The sequence below is a fragment of the Atractosteus spatula genome, chromosome 9 (assembly GCF_055471065.1).
Source record: "Atractosteus spatula isolate fAtrSpa1 chromosome 9, fAtrSpa1.hap1, whole genome shotgun sequence".
Taxonomy (NCBI): domain Eukaryota; kingdom Metazoa; phylum Chordata; class Actinopteri; order Semionotiformes; family Lepisosteidae; genus Atractosteus; species Atractosteus spatula.
This window is the reverse complement of record NC_142714.1, coordinates 36,386,137-36,406,609: the sequence shown is the minus strand read 5'-3', so window position 1 is coordinate 36,406,609 and position 20,473 is coordinate 36,386,137. Positions and strand designations below refer to the sequence as shown.

The following is a 20,473-nucleotide window of genomic DNA, read 5'->3' as shown; positions in this document are numbered from 1 at the left end:
TGTACTTGAAGCATAAATGTGAATTTCAGAAGGCTTCTAGTAACATGTATTTCAGTAATGTTAAATAAAGTGTTACTAAATCAGTAGTCCAGACAATGTGTATTCGGAAATATACTTCTGTCATGATAAAACTGTTAAAGGGAGTTTCCTAACCTTTTAATCTGCTATATACTGTACCTGCTATCCTGTCTGGAATGTAGACTGGGCTTGGGCTTGTCAATCTGGGCTGGACTGCTGGCAGAGCGGGGGTTGCGGGCAGAGCGGGGGTTGTGGGTTTGCTGCTCTCATTGCCTTTGTCTGTCTGGGTGCTACTGTCTCGACTGCCTGTCTTGGAGTGCCCAGACATCATGGGGGTAGAGGGGAGCACAGGAGACGGTGAGGAGGAGATGGATTCATTCCGCAAGGATTCAGTCCGGAACTCTGGTCCGAGCAGCACACCTGAACCAGGAAAAGAAGGCATCTGAAAGCTACTATATGTGGATTCTTTTCCTTCATGTAGCTCTTTTTCTTTAATGGCATCAACGAATATTTGAATGTTATATTAAAATTAAACACTTGAAGAAAATATCAACTCTCAGTTGAACATAAAATGAATGCCAGTAAAACTAGGTTTTGCAAACAAACTTTTTTAATGCCGGATTATCTTGCTTAAAAAAAAGTAATCATTCTCAAAGTCTTTGATAAGTTAACTACTTCTTGAAATGCACTGATGATTTTTAACTATAATACATTTGGTAGTTAAACACATTACTAGAAGTAATAACAAACAAGAAGCACCAGCCTAAACATTATGCTAAGAACATAATGCTTTTACTTCACATGTGAAGCCTTCTTTGTGCACAGCAATAAAATCTATATGTAACCTGCACAGTTACAGAAGACAAAGTCACAGTGTTTGAGCATTAGACAGAAGGCATATTCATTTAAATGCTCATAAAATTACAGTATTAGAATTGTTAATAGTATAAACTGCCCCACTATACATCACTTCACACTGACGGTGATGAATTAAGGAACACAACATAAAACATCTCAATACTTGGCGTCATTTCCCACAGCACCAAATGCTAGCAATGTAGGTAGTTTGTGGATTATTTTCTTCCAGAATTGAAAAATAGTGAAGAGCAAAATCTAACAAAATTATTCTTCTTGTAGACAATGCTGTTACATGTGACTTATATAAGTACCACTATGCCCCAATATTAAAGTTGAATTCTTACCACCATGCAGTACATGACTGATCCAACAGATTAAGATGTGATGGCTAATATTAAATACATGAACAATGTGTAGAAAAAAATGTACCTTGAAGCAGCAAAAAACTTTGTTGGTTTTGATGAGACCACAATTTGAAACTTGTTGGTGATGCAATTTATTTTTTTATTATTTTTATGGGTAAATTAAATGTATACACCCTCATCTAAACTGTACGTTGTAAATGTATCTAAAGCTAATTACATTATTCCCTATGGATATTAATACTCCTAATTTAGCTATAAAATTAAATTATTTAGGAATTGGGACTTATAATAGGACTCTTACTGTATTTGGTTAACTAGTAGTGAAATACTTTTAGTGTAATTTACAGTCTCACCTCACTATATTCTATTAATTCTTCTTCCCACTTTAAGATGCATGGGCGAAGATTATGCTCTTATGGTTCCAAACACTCCGTATTTACACTGTAATTATGGGACATAACTTCCCTAAATATGTTGTTTTGCTTTACTTCACGACTTTTAAAAAAGTTAAAGTTTAAAAAACAGAAGCATTTAACTGACTGTTTGCCCTCTTATGTCTTTACAGCATACTTACATTGGATGGGGGTTTTCAAGCTTTATTGGCTAGAGAAATCTCTCTCAAAAAGGACATCTAATTTAAAGCTATAATCAAGCTGAAGTCTGTTAAAATAATTATAATGGTACTATTAAGTATAAAATATTAAAGGCTGACCTACAGGTCAGTAGATCCAGTGGAATTACTGTCAGTACAGGTTTGATTTTTACACTCTATTACACTTGAGGTGAAAGGACTGTCGCTAACTCACGATTGTCACTAAGGAAAATGTGAAGGACAGGCTTTCTTACCTAGACTCCCTTTCCAACTCCTGTCATCCTTCTTCTCCTCAGTAATGGGGCTGCTGCTGAGGGTTAGAGAGTGGGACAGCAAACCAGGGCCTCCGGTGTTGGCGATGGACATCAGCGATTTGGATGGTCTCATAGCAGAGGCTGTCTCCGATTTGTTGGGCTCCTTCCGTGACCGTTGTTGAAGAACTTTTATCATGGCATCTTTCTCGATGATCTGGGCATGGAGGTTCTTGATCCTTATAAAGGAAATACAGTAGAAGGGTGTCAGGACTGATGCATATTCTCTCTGGGGGAAAAGAGGTTTATTGTTTTTCATGTACATAAATAGACAATAGAGTTAAAAAACTAGGTGAGGCCATTTAACTCTTTAACATTTATCTCCTGCTACATAATTCATCTGCTTGGTGGAGCAGATTCCTATGTTCGGAAAGAATGAATGACATAAAAATAAAGTTCATTCTTCACCCTAGATTCACCACTGTCTTTGAAACTTGAAACAAAATGTCCACCTCTTTTACAGTATACCACAGACATGAATGGAAAGTTGTAAATCACTTCTGGACACAAAGGATAAATGTGCGTGTCTGGAAAAAGCTGCTTAGTCATGCTTTGACCACCTGGATGAGATCTGTTAGTTACTAGTGACAAAGTGAGTAAGATGGATTAAACAGCATCCTTGCCTTTCCAAATTTTCTTATTTTTCCATGTCTAAGTGTGACTGCAGCACAATATGTTTTCAATTTTACTTAAACAGTTGAACAGTGGACGAGTGGTCAGGGTTCTCTCAGCTAGAAGGCAGTGACTTCACATACCAGGTGAGACACTGCTGTTATACACTTGAGAAAGGTACTTTGCCCAAAATGATTCCATAAAAACACCCAGCTGTATAAAAGGGTGAAAATGTGGATCGCTTTGGTTAAAAGCATGACCAAAATAAATACGAACATCTAAATAAAAATATCTTTGCACCTCTTAAGAGATAAGTGTGGAGACTTGTCTATTCCAGGATGCAAAAACATTGGATAATCAAGACATTACAGTGAATAATACCTTGTATCAAGCCTCAGCGAAAATACAGTGTTGGCGAAATTTTGGAACTAAAACCTGTTCAATTGTTTTGAATTGCTGTTCAGCTGACCTGCTTTCCATATCCAGGCATCTCCGGTTTGCCATAAGAATCTCTTCCTCTTCCTTCTGGATCCGAGCCTCCACAGAGGTGTCGTAACTGCAGGAGGGGGAGTGGCTGATCCCAGAATTGGTGTCCCTAAAAAAAACACACACTTATCAGAAAAGGGAAATCAGTCCCACTCCTGCACAATGTATCATGAATGAATAACAAATAACAAATATGGCCATTCAGAATGCGGCGTATTGCATTATGTAATTCACTGGCCAAAGTGGATCGATAGGTGGCACTTGGTGCGTTAGATGTTAGTGAAACAATTGCTTAATTTGATCTGTTTCTCTATTGTGCATGTTTAAATCCACTTAATATGGAATATTAATAGGAATTTTACAACTAAAGGGAAAATTTGTAGCTGAAAATAATAACAATAAAAATATATTTCACTGCTACGGTGTCAATGTCAGTGGTTTTATAATAAATTTAATTCCAAAATGATTAACTACAGATTGTTTTCTGTTTTCAGTTTCAGCTAAATGAGACAAATCAGTCAGGATCATGGAGTTTAATAAGTGTCAAGAACATTGTGTATAACTGTCAAAGAAGCAGGCCTTAAGTTTAGATCAGATATCACAGTAGGTGTTGAAACTGTTGAGTTTTATAATTTCCTTGAGAGGAGGGCTGAACAGAAGTAGTAAACACAGTCTTCTGTTTAAGACAAAATATAGATTGTCTCAATGCCGATGCAAACCCGAAAGAAGCAAACTGCGTCCACAACAAGCTACAATATATATAAATTATTTTTTATATATCCAACTGAGTAGTTTTTTTTTTGTAAAATAGCCCTACTTTCTTAATTAATTTAATATTTAACTTACTGTAATACAAAGTTTAAAATGAATACATTTTAAACAGTATACACTTAAATTCTAACTAGAAAAAGATTGTCTCAAGGGGCTCAGCATTGACCTGGATTCAAAATAAGACAGCCCAAATGCTTCAAATGCCACTTTAAGCATTCACTGCTCCACCTGGTGGTTTTACAAAGCAGTGCAGTACCACTAAAAATACTTTTTTTAAAAAGGGGAGCGCCATGCATTGTATTGAGGTGTGTGCAATGCAATGTTCTGCATTATCTGCCATGCATTCTGAATGGCTGGATCCGTAAACAGATTAGGCCAATGAAAAGGGGGTGAAAAAGCACAAACTATCACTTAGGCCTGATTTCTATGTTTCTTTCTTTTGTTATGGATGGAAAAACATAAAGCATAGTTTTAATCAAAACCCTACTGTATAAACTTATTTTAGTATTTGAAAGTGCTTCAAAACATGGTGCACAAATTAAAAATGATTTATAGAAATCATGATCAAAACAAGTTTGAAAAATTCTATAAAGCTAATACATCACAGTTAAATGGCCTCGTTTCAATCACCATATTATAAAGATTTCAAATTTAACTACTTAAAATCTGGCAACCTGTTGTAAAAACAATATTAAAAAACAGATTATGGAGACAAGACAGAAAAACAGTACTAACTGAAAACAAAATTCACAAACCCAAGAAATAATAAGAAGAAATATGGCTATACTGCTGAAAAAAAGGAAGAGATGCTAACTGTTTAGCAAAAAAAAATCACCTTGAATAAACAAGTTTGGTTGTGAGCTTATCTAAAAAGAAGCTTTGCAATAGAACAAGAATAAGTTACCAGAAGAAAGAAAGCCCTTGAAATGAGGATTCATACAGGTACTATGTTAAACTCAGCAATTGTTAAAACAGTGCAACAATGCTACAGTACAAATTACCTTGTAATGTCACTTTTACATGATCACAAACGTAAAGCTGACATTACAAGGTAATTTGTACTGTAACCTGCATTTATATCCTTTAAATGTCAGCTTTCTCCAAGCGTTTTCTCCAAAACAACCTAGGTCCATTAGGGTTGCATATTGAAAATAATGTCATTTAAACAGGTGTCTGTGGGTATAAATGTAAAAACAACAGCTAATATACATGTTGCAACTCGCCCATCTATCATATATAGTGAACTGTTTAATCTAATTTTTTTGCTTGGGTTTGCAGTATACATTGCTATAAAAATAGGTCATACTGTAACAGACACTCTATTATCAAACAAACAGCTGACCACTGTGATGTTTTATTACCCCCATGTGCCATTAACCTCAATTTCCACCTGGAATGATGTGCCCTTAAACATCTGTAATAACTGTGTAAGTATAGACAGTAGAGGGCTGGTTCAGGGCTTAAATTGAAGCTACTCCTTTTGCTTCAGGTCTGAAACGTATTTTTGATTATTATTATTCAGTACATACAGATGCAGCCATTCAAAATGCGTGAGGTATTTCGCGGCATACCCCGGTGGGCGTGTCACAGTATCACGCGGTATGACGCAGTTAACGTGGTGTCACGTGGTTAACTATCCGGCGTCGCCTTGTAAAACCGCCAGGGGGAGCTTAACCTCTCATGTACAGCATCTGAGCCTTTAATTTTGAACTGTGTATTACAGCATGTTAATCATCAGTCATTAAAATGTTGGTATATTTTATGAAAGCAAGATTGCTCAGTTGGACAAAAGTACACAGCCTACCTTTATCATAAATATTTATGCATCAAAGCCTTTACTGAAGATATTACTAATAGTATTAATAATGGATGACTTTAGACAAGCTGTATACTCAAAGTATAATTTCTTTAGCACATTTGTACAAGCACTTGGAATCTGTCCAAGCCATACTTTGTCAGGCATTTTGTTTTACTTCAACGGGCATAAAAACTTCCTTGCTTTTAACAGGGCGTTTCATAATTTCTAACTACGAAAATGATTTAAAATGCGACACTTATCATTCAACTAGAGCTTAAAATATCACAAGGATCCTCAAGAGCACAGCAAAGAGTGTATTAAAAGACACTTGTATTTATCAACGCTTTCTTTTCCGTATACCAGATTTTATGGAACCACTTCAGAGGGGTGTCAGCCAGTCAGATTCCAGGATTCGGCACTTTAAAGGAAAAATACACACCGGTATTCCATTTCTCCCTAACGATTTTAAGCATCGAAGTATTTAACTAGCATGTGAAATAGCGTGTGAAAAAGTGGTAGTTTTAAGCTTTTCTGCTAATATAATATGGAATCGATATTGATTTAAATCGTGTTCTGATTTAAATCGCAAACGCGTGTTTAATTATATGTGTTTTTTAATCATAATCAGGCTAATGCAACATAAATTGATACAGTATCTTTGTCTTCTAAGCATCTTAATAAACTTTCAGCATAGCTTTCTACCCGTCAAGATTTATATTTCTTGGGATTTTGGGATCAAACGTGGAAGGATTAGATTATAATCGTTTTTATTTGTCAAATACGTGATTGTATTTCTGAATGTTATGTGACACCTACAGTAGTTCACTGCTTTAAATACATCGAATTAAGAAAGTTATGTGTAGCACTTTAGATCTTTTTTCTGAACCAGGGAAAATCTGATCATGTTTCTCTATAACAATAATAAAAAAAACTTTATTTTACATATCGCCTTTAAAAGTGGCATCTCAAAGCAATACAGTAGATCGAAAAACAGTTAAAAGGGACCAGATTAAATACCAGACAATCGCAAACGCATTTTCAATAAAATTATTTTATTCATTCAGCAGTTTGTGAGAGGAACATCCAGCAGGGAGAGACACACACACCGGTTTTCATTGACAAAATTGTTTTTTTTTCAATTCCTTTTGTCTAACAGGAATGTTTTGTTTGTGGACAAACTGTTAGACAAGAGGAAAAGACCGCCTCCTCCTACGAAGCATTAATCGCGTATCTAAGGAAAATTGCAGTATACCTTTGTTCATGCACATCATTATACAGTACAGTATCTCAATTTGTATTTCGATAAAAAAAATCGTTTGCCCAGCCACTACTGTTGTTATTGTTTTTATCCTGTAAAGCGTTTTCTTTTTCTGCGTTTTCCATTTCCTTTTTCTGATCACTCGCTTTCTGGATACACATCTCACCTGTCCTGTTCTTTGTTTTCCTGGTTTGCTGATTATGCCTGCTGCGGTCCACTCCTACCCTCACACCTAAAGAATACTATTTTAAATTTCTTGGCGCAGTTCATTAACCCTTGTATGTGCTGTCCGCGCCCAAAATGCAATTAAAAAAAAGTAAAAAACCGCGCTCAAAATGCAATTTAGAGCTTAATAAGATACACTCCACAGGCAAAATTAAAGACAAAATTAAAGACGATTAAAATCTGTAATCTTTCCACTTGTACTGTGAGTCATCGGACAGTTTCTGCTTTGTGTAAGGATGGTGAGAAAGCTGTGTTCAATGTATTTAAGGGACTCAAAAGTAAAAGAAGATGCTTCATATTGCTTGACTAATTTTAAAAACCAAGTTATAAATGCAGACGCTCCCTCGGTGCCGCGCCGGGTGTAAATATCAAAGTATACATTCCCAACAAGAATTGTACCCATCTGTCATGCAAATAAAACACCTTGAATTGAATTGAGGGAGAGATGGGGGTAGTGGGACAGAGATACTGTAGACAGACTCAAGGCAAATAAGATACTTATGGGTACGCAGACATTCACGACAGCAACATACGAAACGTTTGCACGTACTGTATAGTTAAGTTATTACTTGGTTTTCAAAGTGCAACGAAATACAATATTGTTGTTGCTGCTGTTCTGGTTGTTTTTATCCCGTAAAGCGTTTTGAGAAGCCACCTTTAAAGGCGATATATACTGTAAAACCACTGATTCTTATGGAATGTGTTCCGCGGGAGATTCAAATTTTTATTTATTTATTTTTTAATCGCGTATCTTAGGAAATCTCAGTATAACTTTGTTCATGAACAGTGGCATGTTACATTATCATTCGTTTTTTTAACAAGGCTCGCCAGCTAATGTGAATCGAAACCTGTCTTGCTAGCTTTTAAAGTCGTGCATGTGTAAACTGTACTAGAGGGCATGCAAGTTACTCTGCCCCTTTCAGCGGCAGGGAGTCCCTCTGCTGCAACATACAGCAGACAGAACGGGAGACTATTGCCTTTCATATCTGACACCAGTGAAGTAAAAGGGGTGTCTAAAGGGGTGATTTTAGACCACATTTTAGTTACTTTATTTTGTTTACTTTTAACATTTCTGTAATTTACAGTAGATGTCACAATAGAAGCCCGAAGCCTATTATACTCAGTCTAGCCTTGGATCCTCTGAGTCCCTTGACTCAGTTATTGCATATTAATTTCTTGAGATACGCGATTCCATATTATATTCCCTTTTAATCAAATTCTAAAAGTATGCTTGTTGACTCCGGTATCGCGTTACTTAAAGACTTCGATGCTTAAAATGTTTAGGGAGAAATGGAATACTGGTGTGTATGTTTTCTTTAAAGTACCGAGACCAGCCATATACTGAACGTTTAAGTTCCAAAATTAATATCGTTTATGGACTTCACACGCGTTGCAGTATGCTCCTATTCTTTTTATGCTCAGGCACTAAAATCTCCCTTCTGCTTTGTGTAAGGATGGTATCAAGAGCAATCTTAAGTGGTGAGAAAGCTGTGTTCAGTGTATTTAAGGGACTCAAAAGTAAAAGAAGATGCTTCATATTGCTTGACTAATTTTAAAAACCAAGTTATAAATGCAGACGCTCCCTCGGTGCGCTGCTCTGGTGCGCCGGCTGTTACACAGTGCCTGTCTGCCGTAAGCGTTACAATATACATACCCAACACTGCTTGTACCCATCTGTCATGCAAATAAAACACCTTGAATTGAATTGAATTGAGGGGAGAGGGGGGGAATACTAAAGCCAATACTGGCTCAATACCCTCAATGGGCTTTGACGTGCTAATGCGTTGGTTTAACAGTCCGGGTGTGGCAGGCTTCCAATGTCAACTCGACTCGATTGGAAGACAATGAACGTATTTTAGCCCTAAATGAATTAATAGCAAACATGGTTTACATAAAATACATTTTTCCAAGAAAGTTTATAATAATACGATCTATAGTTGAAATCTGAGCCTACTTTAAAAATAAAGGAAAAGCATTTTCAGAGAGTAATCATGCTGTGTTTATGTAGAAAAAGCGATTAGGTTTACGAGCAATCTAATTACCTATTCGCTTAAAACGCTATTAAAAATTTACTCTGTTGCACACACACACACAATAGAAGCAGGCACCGCTGTCAGAAGGGAAGATATGTTCAAAATATCGCAAATATCGATCATGTTGCGATATTTTGAAATATAAAAGTCAATTGATTGTCCATAATATCGCTATTCTATTTTTTCGAAGAAATGTTTGTTAAAAGAAAAGACCAGCACCAGCTGGATTCGAAAACACAACCTGTCAGCTGGTAGTCACGTCTACAAGACAGCTCACATGAACAGGCAGGCGAAACAGCCCTACACAGCCCTGTCGCAGCACACGAATACCATTATTAAATTCTTTAGATACGCGATTCCATATTATATTCCCTTTTAATCAAATTCTAAAAGTATGCTTGTTGACTCCGGTATCGCGTTAGTTAAAGACTTCGAAGCTTAAAATGTTTAGGGAGAAATGGAATACTGGTGTGTATTTTTTTCTTTAAAGTACCAAGACCAGCTATACACTGTATGTTTATGTTCCAAAATTAATATCGTTTATGACCTTCACACGCGTTACAGTATGCTCCTATTCTTTTTATGCTCAGCTACTAAGATTTCCCTTCAGTGGTAAAATTCAATACCTACAACGGGCACAGCAAAGACGTTTACTGTCTTTCTACGACAGACCAACGGACCACGAGTGCCCCTGTCGGTCAACCAATCACGTACTGCGGTGCCACGCGTCATCTTGCGTCATACTGAGCGACGTCACCTGCGGTACGTGTCTGTAACGCGCACTTTGAATGGCTGCATCTGTACACTAGAAAGAAATACCCAAAATAAAAGCACAAAAAAACAACACGTTTATCATTTTAGTCTTTAAAAGTCAATTTTCTAAAGCCTAGGACATAAAAAGGACCTATTTTTTCCTGTGGTTCTTCAATATGCATACTAATTTTGGATAAAAATCTGAAAATAATAGGACAAAGACAAAACATTCTGCAAGACATATTGTAAAGCCACATACTGTCATGGTTATCTTCTAAAATAAAATGATTAAATTATAAAAAGAAGAATAAAAACTCCATTAGTTCTATTATTATTGAGCTTCAGACAGTAATAGAGGACTATTGCATTATGTGTTAAGTTGTAAAAATAAGCTTTCTAACTTATAGGAGGCAAGCTCATAACTGGGGAGATAAGCAGTGTTTATTTTTCACTTGATTGATAGGCGTAGACAAAAGAACCAGTTTTACAGCCAGGCTGTAACCATAGCAATGTGTAAACCTCTTCTAAGTCTATGAATGGATAGAATTAACTGAATGACAGCTTTTTTTGCCTACCAGATCAGCCAAATTCACAGCAAGTTAGTCTAAGTTTTACCTCCCTGTTGTAAGTGCAGAAAAACTTGATTTTTTTCTGGATTCAAGCAGTTATTTAGTAAGTAAATATTTCTGTATTTTTGCAAGGTTTTGGTTTTGCAATATTTTTACGGTTTTTACACATTCATTAGTAAAATATGTAGTGCAACATGTATGACAAATTAGCTTACTTCTGAGAAAGAAATATTTCGCTGTTTTACACAAAGGAACTTTTTTTATACTCTTTTTTTCTCCACTGTAAACAGGGAAAACTTTTTTTTTTACTTTACAGTGTCAACTGCCAGCAGTGCAGTGTGGTACTTATAAGGACAAACTGGAAGCTCTACTGTAGAAAAAAAAATGGTTAAGGTTCACAATATTCTCCAGCAGAGGTGTGCAGAATATAAATGATATAAATAGTCTAAACCAATGCAATTCATTCAAAGTCAATTACTCTTATAATTTTTACAGTTGGTTCTGGTGTGTCTAATCATCTTCTGATTGCTTTCAGCTCAAAGCAAATTGGCTTTTTGACCAGCGAGCTATGGTCCGGTTTATTTGCCCTCTATTCAAGCCTTAAAATCCTAAAATAAACCATAGCGATAAAATAATAATCTCACCTGATGTGAGAACTTTCATTAAACATTTGTTTGATATTAGTGACAGAATACTATGGAATTATTCAGTCACTATTTCAATGTGTAAAAGGTGTGTGCCCTTTGACCTCTTTCATGATTAACACCCCTTCCATCCTGGAAATTCCACACAGTACGTGAAGGGAGACGAGGCAAATCACAGTATTTAGGCCTTTTAAATGATAATCAAAGATGATAAGACATCAAACCTCATTTTATACTGTAATGCGCTGTCAATACTGTATACTGTACTCTCTGAAACCCACATTTTACCACAGCCATGCACTGCTTGACATCTACTAGAGAACTCTTCGAAGTGGCTATACTCCACCTACCTATATCAATATCTACTGTATGAATTGGCTTCATTACTCTGCTCTCCTCCCCACTGATGTGTGGTGAGCGTTCTGGCGCACTATGGCTGCCGTCGCATCATCCATGCGGATGCTGTACACTGGTGGTGGTGGAGGGGAGTTCCCATTACCTGTAAAGCGCTTTGAGTGGAGTGTCCAGAAAAGCGCTATATAAGTGTAAGCAATTATTTATTATTATTATTATTATTATTATTATTATTACCTCTGAGTGGCAGCTGAGGCAGCAGCGTCCAGAGCAAACTGCCTCATGACGCTCTCCTCTAGATACTTCTGCTCCCACTTGGTCATGTCGGCCTCCAGGGCCAAAATCCTCTCTTCCTTCTCCCGCAGGTGCTCCATCAGTGCTGTGGCATTGTATTCCGAAGTGTTACTGTTCTGAGAGCTGCCTTGCCGCTACAAAAGATGCAGACAAGGAAGGTTACATCTTCGCCTTTCACACAACAGAACCAAATATTAATATCAATTTATTTGGCTGACACTTTTATCACAATGACCTTTATCTTATATATTCATACAACATGTAACAAAGTACATACATTTTGGTACCCATTTACAGTATATAGCTGAGTTTGCTGCATTCATCTGTCTGGGTATAAGGTCTTACTCAAGAATTCAGAAGCAGTGTCTGCAGTTGGGATTTGAACCCATGGGCTTCCTATCAGGAGTCCAGAGCCCTAACCTCTACCACACCCTTGTCTGATAACATACTACTACAGCCATCAATACATGCCTTGCTGTGCTGTAATTTGACAGACTCAGACAAAACATTTCAATTGAAATGCAAGTCTGATTTGTTATTAATTCTTTGTGCTCTGCTTCCTTCTTCTCCTGTCATATATTAAATGTATTTAATTTTTTAAGTTGCATTAGAGAACAGGGTTTCTCCAGGTTTCATATTAGTTAGGCTCAGGCTCTTAGTGAGGCTTATAAAACCTTTAATTAAGATACTTTGTATTTTCTACTTTAACCGATTTGTTTTGTCCTCAATTTCAGACCTGAAACAGAAGTGTAGGATTGTTGTTTTCCTGTAATTCTCTAAAGAATATTGGAAAGCAACCACAAAACAGTTTGCAGTAAAATGAGGTAAATCAAGCACTGTTAACTATAAAAAGGCTCAATTGCTCAACAGACACCTAGTCACTAAAACAATAATAGGACTGCCCAAAAAGCCACATCATGGTACAGAATTCATAATAAACTCTAACAACAAATTACCATGTTAAAAGTTGCCACTACTTCCAAAAAAGTCTCTTCAAGCAAGTAGGTCAATTAAAGGGCTTGATTTGGCTCAATAATTTAGATTAAATGAAAATCAGAAGAAATATCCTAGAGAATCACAATTGTGAAATTGAATTTGAACATCAGTTTAAGCTGCATGTGTATTCTTTCTATTTATCATCCACTTATAGTTCTTTTTATATATCCTTGCTTCCATGGGCAAGTTCAACAAAAAACGCATTGCCTGTGCTTTTGCTCCAGTGTTTTATCTTGGCTTTTTAGGTATTAATATGGGGTCAACCAAATACAGAAAGTGGCATTAAACTTGAAACAAGCACATTCTGACATATTCAAGACACCATCCTAATGTAACCTCTAGTTGTCAAATTCCTCCTTAAAGAGCAGATCCCAGGATCAACGAATGTAAACAGGATATTGCTGTTTAATCGACTTTGAACTCTCACCCACATTTAGAGTGTCACTGGTGAATCATGTAAAACATGCCTTACTGAAATGGTGCGATGAAAAATAATAGCCGAACTGAACTTGAAATGAGGAAAACAACTTGACAAAGGAATGTAGAAAAACCACATCTTTTTAAAAAACAAGTAATTCTCAACTGCAGTACCCATTTTGATACCTATTTAAAAGACGTTTCATGAGACAAAACATATATAAATGTACAGCTTCAAAGCACTGTTTCACTATTTGTAACACAAGTGGCATCAATATGTATTCCTTGGGGCCTGAAAAAGTAATGGAAAGGAGATGCATTCTGGAACAGGGGGTTCCCTCAGGCTGTTCTTTGAAAGGGAAGGCAGACATATTTCCAATGAGGCTTCTGCTAACCCTCCCTGGTCTAATGCCACTTCAGGCCTTGGCTGAGGTTTGGCTCATGGATGGTCCCCCACCTGTTGCATGCGCAGTGACTCCAGTTCCCTTTCTAGCCGGGTCCGGAGGCGATGTTCTAGCTGCTCCCTCTTCTCGCAGGCAGCCTGCAGCTGAGCCAAGGCCTGCTGCATGCGTTCCACCTTCTCCACATACACCTGCTTCTTCTTCAGCTGGGAAACAGCAGGCCCAGGTTAAACACCACAGAAATACACAGGTTCTGGTGCATATTGACAATAAATGTAGGCAAAATATTGCTTAAGAGCAAATTGTCAATGGGCTTTAAAACATGGAGTATTCCACCCAAACCTCCATTTTCTAACTGCTTTATCCAATACAGGGTCATGGGGGAGCCAGGGCCTATTTCGGCAAGCAACAGGCTCAAGGAAAGATTCACCCTGGATGGGGTGGCAGTCCATCTCAGGGCACACACAGACACAAACAAGCACACACTCATACCAGGCCCAATTTTCCCAGAAGCCAATTAACCTACCAATACGTCTTTGAAGTGTGGAAAGAGACTGGAGCACATGGAAAAAACCCACATGAACACAGGAAAAAAAACATATAAATATGGGGTGCATAGCACCCCAGGTCCAGAATTGAACCCAGGCCCCAGAACTGTAAAAGTATTGTTGCCACCCAACATGTAAAATTCAGCTTTTTTTACTCAGGACAATTGATTGACAATAGATTTTTGTTTGCCTGTTGCCTGCCATAGTTGCTTTCATTGCTCATTTACTTGTAGGCAACATTAAAGCCAGACAGCACATATTGTAAAAAGCAGGGGTTCCCAACCCTGTTCATAGAAGAACATTGTCTATTGATTTCACTCTAGCTGAGCTCTCACTCTCCAATGCTAAATGACGATTGACTTAAACTGATTGCTTGTTCAGACTTGTTTAGTTTCTTTGGTAAGTCCTAAGTGTCAGAAAGACCCTAATTCAAGGGTACCATTTCTAACAATTCAACTTGCCTGATCAGCTCTTACTATAGTTTTCAATTGATGATGAACAGACACAGATGTGAATGATACTGTATCAGACACTGACAATGTTTTACCTCCTGCAAAGATCCAATTGGTTACATGTCAAGCTATACACCTGAATGAGAACAGCTCTTAAACTGAGAAACAGGGTCGATACCAATTATAATCCCACTTGACCTTTGAAGCTGAAAGCAAATTTACAAATAAGCCACAAATAGAAAACTGAAATAAATTAGATTCTGATTAAGAACGCAGGTGTAGAAAAAAAAACAGAACAGACATGTTCTTCCAGGAACAGAGTTTCTGAACAAATGGTTTAAAGTATTAAAATGAAGAAAACACAGACAGGTGAATTACATGGCCTGTGGTCTGCACAGGATATCTGATCCTGTATTTGTTTGCCAAAAGTACTAACTAGTTCTTGACAAAGTAAAATGTAAAATGAAAAGTAGCAACAGAACAGACATGTTCTTCCAGGAACAGAGTTTCTGAACAAATGGTTTAAAGTATTAAAATGCAACAGAAGGAAATACAGACAGGTGAATTACATGGCCTGTAGTCTGCACAGGATATCTGATCCTGTATTTGTTTGCCAAAAGTACTAACTAGTTCTTGACAAAGTAAAATATAAAATGAAGATGTATTTAGCAGTATTTTCATCTTTCTTTATTTTTTAAGAGTAAACGTTGCTACTCCTGGTTCTGACATGTGTGCTTGTTCAATTTTGTTACTTCTGTTACATGGACATGCTATTGTCAGGGAACCATCTCAATGATTTAAAAAGAAGAGTTTAATCAAAAACAGGAGCAGTGCCAAGAACACAGAGGCAGTCTTCAAAAAAAGCTGCTTTTGGCTGGAGTATCAACATTATTTCTCAGCTTCTCCAGGTTCAAACCCGGTCATCACAGCATTTTAGCCTTTCAGCAACCTGCAAGGATTTTATCACTCAAAGGTTGATTTTAAACAGGAAAGACTTCAAAGAAAACAACTTGAATGTTATCAAACACCCAGCTTCTCCATAAGCCATATATATAAGATAATCTTTATAGTACAAATCTGGAAACTTCTGGAACAACATCCCATTTGCACTGTTATAATAAAGCTTATGGAAAACCTTAAACTAATTTTTACACTTTTTTTCGAACAGAATGGAAAGTTAAGTTTTCAATAGTGTCCACAACAAAAAGTCTAAGAAAAATGGGAAATTAAGGTAGAATATCCAAGTTGTACAAACTGCTACAGTCCAAAGTTTCAGTGGACATAAAGGGGACAATTATCTACTTGTTTCATCTACATTCAATTCACTTGCTTTCTAGAACTTTGCATGACACATCATCGTCTCAAGAGGAATGCAAAATATGGACATAGGGGATTCAGTGACACTTTTATGAGGATCAGCACTTAAGTTTAATTTCATTGTTGTCAAAATGATAATGAGGAAGGAGTGTACTGCTTTTCTGCAGCTGGCAGTACTTTGTTAGTGTTTAAATGTTCCTGTGAGAGATCTTGAATTTGTTCAATTTTTGTCTTTAGCAGGGATTCTTCATGTAGATTCCCATTTCCTCCCTCTAGTTTCTAGCAGGGCTTACATAGATATTATCACATCTTCCAAGCACTTATTGTCAGAAAGGGCCTGGCAGGGCTGTTACTGTGGATTTTTTTTCACCTATGCCTCCTTTTCTTCTCTCGCATCTCTGCACTTGTTAGCCAGTGTTGGAGCTCAGCAAGAGTGGCCATCCCCTGCTGCCAGAGACTGTGGCTGCTGTTCTGAGAATTTTCTAGGTCATCACTCACCTCCTTCAGTTTCTCCTCAAGTGTGCGTGTGCTTTCAGGCTACCTGGGCTGCAGCTGGCTGCTCTGTGTCTCAAAGGGAGCCATTTTAGATTCCCAGATTTTTCTTAGCTGTTTGTTAGCCTGCAGGGACTGACTCTTCTTTCTAGGCTCACCAGAGTTTTGTTACACAGATTCTTCAGCTCTGCTTGAAGGCTGTGGCTGTAGCTCTGGGACCTTTTCAGCTCATGGTTCACTTCTTTTAGTTGACTATGAAATGTACGTACACTTTCAGCATGTCTGGACTGCAGCCTGCTGATCTGGGTCTTACATGTGTTAATGTTGAGTAATGTTGGGTGTTAATGCAGGTTCTTCCTGTTCACCAGCCTGTAGGGCTCTACACTTCTCACTCAGTTTACAGGTTAATTTGATACACGCGTGACAGGTTTTCTAGTTTTGTAACTTGCTGGCTCCCTATTTATTTAGTGTCCATCTGCAGGTCAAACCACATAGATGCATTCACCCACTGTAAAGATCTACAAGAGTACCTGCTGCTGGCTCTGAACCCTGGTGTTCAGGTTCTGCTCAATCTCACTGACTTGGTACTGGCAGATGGGGCACATGTTAAGATTTGGAACCATGAGCCCTTTGGTCATGGACACTCAACATCTCCTTTGGCTGGGCTCATGAAGCACAGTTTTGCTCTGGAAGGTCCCCATCTGGATCTCTTTGTTTTCCCTCGTCCAGCAATAATTGCCATAAGATGAACTTGTCTTCCTTGGTCTTAGGGCACAGCAGGGTTGGGTTAATGTTAATGTATTTCATACATGTGTACTGGCAACAGATCTCCTGAAGTTGACTTTCCTCTTTCCTGGGCAGGAAATCTTTTGCCTTCCTAAGAAGGCCAACAGGTGTCTTCCCCACTTCCCTGCGCAAGACGGAATGCATGGCAGTATTCATTGGATTGGTACAGCAGTGCCAATCATGCCCAGACCCAACAACACAACACAACAGCCACACTATGTCACTTTCGGGGCACTCCTCCCACACTGAACAAGCCCAGTCAATCATAAGAGGCAGTGCCAGTCCTTCCTGCAATACTGCCTTACTGCCTGTGCCAGAGAGTTGGGTCTCATTACCCTCATGGCTTCCTTTTCCTCCCAGAAGCTTCACAAGGTTTTGGAGAGGGGTCAGTCCTTATCACATCAGCTCCATACATTGTCAGAACCATAGCTTTACCTTCATGTTGGTTTTTTTTTTAAATTGAAACAGAAAACAAAAAACAAAAATATGGGGCATCAACTCTATTTTTCAACAATAGGGTGCTCCTGGATTTTGGCACCAATTTGTGGCATACTATACTCTTTAACAGTGTGTTTCCTAAGGGTATGTACACACAAAACTTACCATGGTCAGAAGAAGTAAAGTCCAGAAGGGTTTATCATAAGTCTTTTCAGGTTCTTACAATAACAATAGTTTTCAAACCACCACTAGCTCCAAGCAGCCCTTTATATACCAAACAAAAGCCTAATTACACAAGTGAGAACAGGGTTCTCATTCCTTGACCCATTACCCAATAATTAAGTAATAAACACTCAGTGTGGCTATCTACAGAGATTAGAGGCTGTATAGGGCCCTCAGATGGCAGTTACAACAGCCCTTTCTTAAGCAGGCTTGCCACAATAACACCATTACAATGTAACTTGTGTAACTATCGCTGTTGTTCTAAAAAGTCAAGTCTTCACAAACCAAAGTTAATAACAGTATTTTATACTTTCTGTAATTTCAATCCACACAAAAATATTTCCCCATGTAATACACATGATTGAAATGCTAACATTTGGAGTACCAACAATAATTATTAAATCCAATCTGATCTTGCATTTCTGCTGGAAGCAAAATAATGTTTTTCTTTGTGAGCAGGCACTTTCTGCAGGAGTCTGCAGCAGCCAGTGATTTTCTGTGGTTGCAACAGAATTCTGTGAGCTCATGTGAAAGCTGCATTAAGATGTATTAAGATCAGCAATCGCAGAACTGTGGTATCCTGTAGTGTCTGGCAAAACTGCTTCACTGTTGAGGCTTTTTCATATTGGTTTGCAAAAACTGTTCATTTATTTAATTATTAAAAATATCTGAGAAATACATAAACATGCATTTAGATTTTTTTTTAAATGTCTGTTGTGGACATTCATCCTGCGTTTTGGCTGTTCTCTCATCTTAATACAGTCTGACCTCGAGGGGAAAGCACATGCTATACATACTGTACAAGTACGCTATCCAAACTTCTTAACAAGATTAGAACATTTTGTACACCATGTTAGCTGAGTTGAATGGCAAAATTATTACTGTATCCTTCCAAAATGCATTCCAGAATGTTTACTCATTCGTAATACTTCATAAGCAAACCTATACTTTTTTCTGGCATCAGCCTATAAAAGCCATTTTAATTAAATATAAATGCTTATAAATGCATAAGAAGATAACCAATATGAGAGATTATTGCTACTTTGTTTACTTTGTGTCTTATTGTAAACTGTGCATCAGTTAATCTTCTTTATACTCATATTTTGTATAAGCTGATAGACTCACCTCCTCCTCCAGCTTCACCACCTTGGCCTGCGCGTTGTTCAGAGCCTGGTCCCGGATTTCAATGTGCCTTCGCTGGTCTTCATTGGTGGACCGCAGGGCATTCAGTTCGATCTCTAGCTTTTCCTTCTCCCTCAAGGTCTCCTTGTCTGCAAAGCCAAATGGAGTCAACTTACCAATTAAGATGCCAAAGAGTGCTTGTCCATAAATTTAAATCTACTTCAGTACTTAACAAGGTTAAAAATTTCTAAACTATATGCATTTGTCGGAAAATAAAAAGGGCACAGCTATCTGAAAGCAAGAAAACAGAGTTCCTGCAACTGAGTTGCAGAGTCAGTCAAAACGTTTTGATGAAGAACTCAGTATTCCATGAAAATCGCTGTGAACCTTTTTATGTATCTTAATGACGAATGTTTGATAAAAATGTAAACAGATGTTGATTTTAAGTTTTACATTAACCAGGTGATAGACTCCAAAAAGAGCTCCAGGTTAAGTCTCACGACATGATATTTCTGAATATGTAGATATATGGTTGCTTTTCAGTTTTAATTATTCAGTTAGAAACATTTCTGTTCACCAAATCCTCTGGATTAACTCTTTTGAAATGACAAAAAGGGTAAGCACACATTTTGAAAGCACTGAAATCTAGAGATTAAGCTGAAAAAGGTTTTGCAGACGTACAAAGCCCAAGCCACAAAATATTTACAGTAAGATTTAATACAAAAATTGTACATAACTTTCATGATGCGGACAGATAAGTCCACTGGTCTGTTGTAATAAAAATATACTCACTCTGAGCAAGCAGCTGGGAGATGGTCTTACGGTTGTCTTCTGATCCCTCATACTCTTTTGCAGACAGCTGTTTGTTGGCAGATTCCATGCGCTCTATAGTGAAAGAAAGCAATGTATTACTAAAAGCAACCTTTTTCAACCTAACCAACATTAAAATCATACTATTAAGATCACTTTATTAGCCACATACAATTTCTTGCATTAGGAATTTGTCTTTTCACATACCCCAGCTTTCTCTCTATGAGACACACAGACAGGGAGAGAAGCTTTGGGTCAGAGCGCAGGGTCAGCCATTGTACAGCGCCCCTGGAGCAGCTGGGGTTAAGCGCCTTGTTCAGGGGCCCAACGGAGTAGGATTCCTCTGTCAGCCACAGGATTTGACCTGACAACCTTCCAGCCACAGGCGCAGATCCTTAGCCAGAGTCACTGCTCGCCCATGTATTTAAAAATTTAAATCATAACAGCAAAAATTTTAAATCCCCTACAATCCTCATTTGCACATACACTAAATGCTGATATTAAAAAAGACTGGGTTGAGACCTGATTTTG

At 37.7% G+C, this 20,473-nt stretch overlaps 1 protein-coding gene across 2 annotated transcripts in view; it reads right to left on the bottom strand.

The window, feature by feature from the left end:
• Positions 1-20,473, bottom strand: part of amot (angiomotin) — a 51,163-nt gene that overhangs the window by 3,702 nt on the left and 26,988 nt on the right. For both annotated transcript variants that reach the window (XM_088926122.1, XM_088926121.1), the window contains 7 exons: positions 19,925-20,017; positions 19,136-19,281; positions 13,812-13,961; positions 11,885-12,075; positions 3,226-3,351; positions 2,088-2,323; positions 178-438 (listed from right to left, as the gene is read on the bottom strand). In XM_088926122.1, coding sequence (XP_088782248.1) covers positions 178-438; positions 2,088-2,323; positions 3,226-3,351; positions 11,885-12,075; positions 13,812-13,961; positions 19,136-19,281; positions 19,925-20,017 — 1,203 coding nt within the window. The remainder of the gene's footprint in view (positions 1-177; positions 439-2,087; positions 2,324-3,225; positions 3,352-11,884; positions 12,076-13,811; positions 13,962-19,135; positions 19,282-19,924; positions 20,018-20,473) is intronic.